Here is a 6,000-nt window from a genome sequence, read left to right on the forward strand (position 1 = left end):
GTTGTTCCTTCCCCGCAGTCTAGCCTGGTCACCGGTATGGGTGCGGCGATGCTGGCTGAGGTGCCCCTTTTTGGTGAAGCTCTTGCCGCACTCAGCACAGGGGAACGGCTTCTCTCCGGTGTGGATGCGGCGGTGGATGATGAGACTGGAGCTTCGTTTGACGTTCTTGCCTCACTCCCTGCAGTTGGAGGACTTCTCAGTACTGTGCACCCTGCGGTGCTGGCAAAGGGAGGACCTCTGGGTGAAGCTCTTACCACAGTCGGCACAGCTGTACGGTTTCTCACCGCTGTGGATCAGTTGATGCCGGAGGTATGACGTGCTCTTGGTAAAGCTCTTTCCACACGCAGCACAGGGGAACAGATGCTCTCCAGTGTGGATACGGTGGTGGATGGTAAGACTGGAGCTTTGTTTGAAGCTCTTGCCGCAGTCCCTGCAGCTGAAGGACTTCTCACTAGTGTGGGTGAGGTGGTGCTGCCTAAGATGAGAGATCCTCCTGAACCGCTTGCCACAGTTGTCACAAGAGACGGGTTTCTCTCCAGTGTGGGTGAGGCAGTGCTGGGTGAGACTGTAGCGCTGGGTGAAGCTCTGCCCGCAGTCAGCACAGGTGACCGGTTTCTCTCCCGTGTGGGTGCGGCAGTGCCGAGTGAGCTTGCCACGCTGGGTGAAGCTGCGTCCGCACTCAGCACAGGTGAAAGGTTTCTCTCCAGTGTGGGTGCGGCGGTGCTGGGTGAGACTATAGCGCTGGGTGAACCTCTGGCCGCAGGCAGCACAAGTGAACGGTTTCTCCCCAGTGTGGGTGCGGCGGTGCTGGATGAGCTTTGAGTTCCAGCGGAACCTCTTACCACAGTCACCACAAACGAAGGGCCGGGAGCCAGGCTGTGGGCAGTGGTGCTTCACTAGCTCTGAGCTACCTGGGAAGCTCTGCCCACACTCAAGACACTGATTCAGCTCTTTGGGTGACACTGAGGGACCTGCTCTGGCGTCATCCTCCTCCATACATTCCTCCTGCTCATCCTGGTCACCTTCATCATCATCATGATCCTCCTCTTCATAGTCATCATTCTTCTCAGCATCATCCTTGATCTTGTCCTCTTTTTCCTCTCCCTTCAGTCTGAAATTTGGCTGCTCCAACTTGATCTCTGGGTGTTTCTTCTCCTCCCAGCTCTTGCCTGGGTCCTTCTGTGAGGCCATACTGTGGCAGGGAGGGGTCACAGCTGTGCAATACAGAAGATGGAAGCACCTGAGCCCAGGACCTCAAACCCTCAGATCCTGACTAGGTCATGACAGTCCCTGACTCCCAACACCCAGCTGGAGGAGAGAATGAAGAGGGGACCTCAAACCTTCAGTTTCTGCCACAGTGTGGGCACAGACCTCCAATACCCATGCTGAGACCCCAGGTTCCTGTGATCAGTGCCCTGAGGTACCCTGGGGCTTACAAGTGGTCTTGTCCTACTCTCCTTGAGCCTGGTGACATTGGCAGGGTGGTTCCTGGCCCAGGCCCTGTCCTTTGATCTCCCTTGGCTCAGACAATGGAGGCAGCAGCAATGAACATGGAACACCAAACCACCTCCAACCTTCTCTCACCACCCTCCAGATCCCAACCCCTAAACATCATCTCCTGCCATACAACTGACCCCCAGCAGCCAGGAGCATTTATCAACTCCCATAACACCTGATGTGCCTCAGAGCTCCTAGAGAGGTGAAATATGCTGGACAGGAGGAGGTGGAGGAGGCTAAGAGCTGCCCTGGGGGCCTAGGATCCTGCTGTCAACCCACTCTGGGTTTCTTACCTGTTGGGCTGCTCCAAGGGACAGATCTGCAAACTGTTCTTCCCCCCCACAAAGGGGCAGGGATGATGGAGAGAGGACACAGCTCCTGCAAGAGAGAAGCAAAGGGCTCAGAGGAGAGCACTGATCTGCAAGGGATGACTCAGCACTGCCCAGGACCAGGCAGCACAGCTCAGCCTTCCTGGGGGCAGCTCCCAAGCCCAGCAGCACAGCCACAGCACACAGCCAGGGCTGCTCAAGATGGGAGGCCTCAAAAAGTGCAGACTCAGCTCCTTGCCCAGCACACAGCTGCAGGGCAGCACCACAACACAGCTGCCTCCACACAGCCTCTCCCAGGCCTTGCCTAAAGCTTCTTCACACTGCCTGCCCAGGGCTCTGCTGCCTGCAGCTGCATTTGACAATAGATTTTGCTCTGGTCCCAGTTCCCCTCCCTGGCCCTGCCCCCACCACACCCACTCTGTGCTCAGCTCTGCCCTGAATACAACTTTCTGCTGGCCACTCCCCAAGAGAAGATCACAGAAGCCCTCAGGACACACACAAAGGGAGCTTCATGAGGGGGAAGGGACTTGGGCAGCTTCTTGCTAAACCTCTTCAGCCCTCACTGGGATGCTGGAGGAGTCTCTGGCTCCTGCCCACACCTAACACCTCCAGCACCCTTCACACACCTGCAGTCCAAAGAGACTCACTGGAAAGGGTTTGGCTTCCTTCTCTCCCTGACCATTTCTCTCAGCTTGCTCTTTGCAGCTCCCCTGGAGCTGCCTCTCCACATCCCCAAGAGAAAATGAGGTTGGATGGGAGGGCACAGTGCCCATGGGCTGCTGTTCATCTCCCAGCTGACACAGGCAGAGCTGCAGCACAATTCACTCCTTTCACCTCCTAAAATGCTGCCAGATTCTGCCATTCCCTGCACACACATCTGCCACCTGGGCCCTGGATCCTCTCCCCTTTTGGAGGGGACAAGGCCTAATTCCTGCCTGACCACACCCAGGCCCTTCCCTCATTCCCAGCCTATCCATGTCGCTGCTGCCTTGGCTGTCCCATGGCCCTGTGTCCCCCACCTCCACTGTCACTGCAGCTGGGAGGGTGGAGTGGGAAATGCTGTGGCTGAGGAAGCTTCTAAGGAACTGGGCTGGAAGCAGCAGCACAAGAATGGAAGGGGCCTGAGACTAAAGGCTGGGATCAGCTGGAGGCCTGAAAGAACAGCACCAAGCCAAGGGGGGGTTACAGATGAGGGCTGGGGAGGGACCCTGCAGACACCTCAGGCAGCAACTGGTGAGAGCAAGGGGGACAGAGAGGGAGTGAGACCTCAGGTGACTCCTGCCATGGGGGATGGCTGGGCTGTGTGGCTAGGAGCCCTGAGTGCCTGCTTGGGCTGTGCTGGATGTCAGGAGGGGTCAGGGGACTGTCCTCAGCCAGCCAGGGTTTGGGGCTTTGAGCTTCTGGGGTCAGCTGCTGCCAGCACCATTGGAGGTAGGAGCCAGGCAGAGTCACACAGCTGCTGAACTAAGCCCTCCTACCCCCTGCAGCCTTCACCCTCCATCTCTCCATCCATTGCTCTATCTCCACTCACTTGCTGCCCTCTCAGAGTCCACAGGGCCACAGCAAGTCCCCAGGGCTGATCTACAGAGCCAGCAGGGCCCAACAGAAACCGCTGGATGAGAGCATGGAGGAGACAGGGGGAGCCTGCAGCCCACAAGGCCAAGGGCAGCCTGGGCTGCACCAAAAGCAGCAGGGCCAGAGATGGACAGAGGCCATCCGGGCACTTGGCTCTGCTCTGCTGAGACTTCACCTGCAGCACTGCAGCCAGCTCTGGAGCCCTCAACACAGGAAGGACAGGGACCTGATGGAGAGGGCCCAGAGCAGGGACACAAAAATGATCAGGGGCTTGGAGCAGCTCTGCTACCAGGACAGGCTGAGGGAGCTGGGGGTGATCAGCCTGGAGAGAAGACTCTGTGGAGACCTAAGAGTGACCTTCTGGTACCTGAAGGGGACTACAAGAAGGCTGCAGAGGGACTCTTTGAAGCCATTGCCTCTGGTCCTGTCCCTGCAGGCTTATGCAAACTAGAGCAGAGTAGATTGAGATTGGAGATGAGGAACAAGTTCTACACCAGGAGCCTGCTGGAACACTGCAACAGGTTGCCCAGGGAGGGGCTTGAGGTCCCAGCCCTGCAGATATTCAAGGTGAGGCTGGACAGGGCTCTGGGCAACCTGAGCTAGTGCAGGATGTCCCTGCTGACTGCAGAGGGGCTTCGACTGCAGCACCTTTGCAGCTCCCTGACAAACCAAACCACTCCAGGATTCTAGGAGTCTAAGGGCAGCCTCCAGGGAGAGCAGGAAAAAGATGAGGCAGAGGAGAACAAGGAAGAGGACAAGGAGGAGGAGAACCAAAATCCCTTCCCAACTCCTCCAAACCTCTGCCAAATTCCTGGAAAGCTCTTCCAGCTCTGCAGAGTTCATTCTGAAGAGAGCTGAGGGAGTTGCTAGGCTCAGGGATGTCTTGCACACTCGGCACAAATGCTCCAGAAGCTTTCCAAGTGCCCTCAAAACCAGCAGCACAGCTCTGCTGCCACACAATGCCAGGCTGCAAGGGACCCCAAGGCTCAGCTGCTCCAACCTTGCCAGCTGACACTGGACTGGAAAGGAGCTGGCCCAGCCCCCTGCCAAGCTGAGCCTTCCAACTCTGCCCTGCAGGGCAATCCACCACTGCCCTGGGGAGAGGATTCCAATGGCTGACTGGCAGGGAAAAGCTTTTGCCTCTGCAGGGCACTGTGCCACTTCAGCTCAACTCTTGCAGCAGCTCTTTGAGATCTGCCTTTGGAGCATCACAAACTCTGAAGCACTGCAGTGCAAAGCAGCTCAGCTTCAACTTCCAACTGGCTGAACTCTCACATTTTAAATTCAAGGCAGGGGCCAAGCTCACACCCAGCCCCCAAGCTCAAGAACCAGCAACTAAGGTCAGAGTCAGCTCCCAAGCACAAGAATCCAGATCAGAAATGCAGAACCAGACCCCAGGCTCAGAGCCAGCTTCTAACTTCACATCCAGGCCCCAAGCTCAAGAGCCAGCCACTAAGATCCAGAACCTAGATCTGAAGTGCAGACTGAGCTCCCAAGCTCAGAGCCAGGAAGTAAGGTCAGAACCACTTCCCAAGCTCAAGAACCAGTCCCTGACTTCACAGACAGGCCCTGAGATCAAGAACCACACCCCAAGCCCAGAGCCAGCAACTAAGGTCAGAATTGCTTTCCAAGCTCACACCCAGACCCCAAGCTCAAGAGCCAGCAGCTAAGATCAGAGCCAACAACTAAAATCAGAACACTTCCCAAGCTCAGAGCCAGCTCCTAAGTTCACATCCAGGCCCCAAGCTCAAGAACCAGCAATTAAGGTCAGAACACTTCCCAAGCTCAGAGCCACCTCCAGAGCTCACACCCAGGCCCCAAGCTCACAAGCCAGCAAATAAGGTCAGAACCACATTCCAAGCTCAAGAGTCAGCCACTAAGGTCCAGAACCTAGATCAAAAGTGCAGACTCAGCTCCCAAGCCAGCAACTAAGGTCAGAATCACTTTCCAAGCTCAAGAACCAGCCCCTGACCTCACAGACAGGCCCTGAGGTCAAGAACCACACCCCAAGTCCAGAGCCAGCAACTAAGGTCAGAACCCTTTCCAAGCTCACACCCAGATCCCAAGCTCAAGAGCCAGAAAATAAAATCAGAACCACTTCCCAAGCTCAAGAGCCAGCCCCTGAGCTCAGAGCCAGCAACTAAGGTCAGAGCACTTCCCAAGCTCACAGCCAGCCCCCGAGCTCCAGAACCAGCCCCCAAGCAACCTAAACCAAAAGTGCAGACTCAGCTCCCAAGCTCAGAGCCAGCAACTAAGGTCAGAACCACCTCCCAAGCTCAAGAAGCAGCAACTAAGGTCAGAACAATTCCCAAGCTCACAGCCAGCCCCCAAGTTCAAGAGCCAGCCCCTATGCTCCAGAACCAGCAACAAAGGCCAGAACCAAGCTCTAGAGCCAGCAACCAAGGTCAGAGCCATTTACAAGCTCAGGAACCAGGCCCTGACCTCAGAGACAGGCCCTGAGGTCAGGAACCACACCCCAAGCCCAGAGCCAGCAACTAAAGTCAGAACCCTTTCCAAGCTCACACCCAGACCCCAAGTTCAAGAGCCAGAAAATAAAACCAGAACCACTTCCCAAGCTCAAGAACCAGCAGCTAAGGTC

General features: G+C 56.5%; 1 protein-coding gene across 1 annotated transcript in view; it reads right to left on the minus strand.

Annotated features, from left to right (window-relative positions):
* Positions 1-1,191, minus strand: part of LOC137457102 (zinc finger protein 850-like) — a 62,575-nt gene extending 61,384 nt beyond the window's left edge. The window contains exons 1-3 of the mRNA XM_068168908.1: positions 999-1,191; positions 236-860; positions 57-151 (exon numbers count right to left, since the gene is read on the minus strand). Coding sequence (XP_068025009.1) covers positions 57-151; positions 236-860; positions 999-1,191 — 913 coding nt within the window. The remainder of the gene's footprint in view (positions 1-56; positions 152-235; positions 861-998) is intronic.
* Between the last annotated feature and the right edge of the window lie 4,809 nt (positions 1,192-6,000).

Source organism: Melanerpes formicivorus, unplaced genomic scaffold (genome assembly GCF_026170545.1).
Source record: "Melanerpes formicivorus ecotype bairdi unplaced genomic scaffold, bMelFor1.0.p_v2 SCAF_159, whole genome shotgun sequence".
NCBI classification, from domain to species: domain Eukaryota; kingdom Metazoa; phylum Chordata; class Aves; order Piciformes; family Picidae; genus Melanerpes; species Melanerpes formicivorus.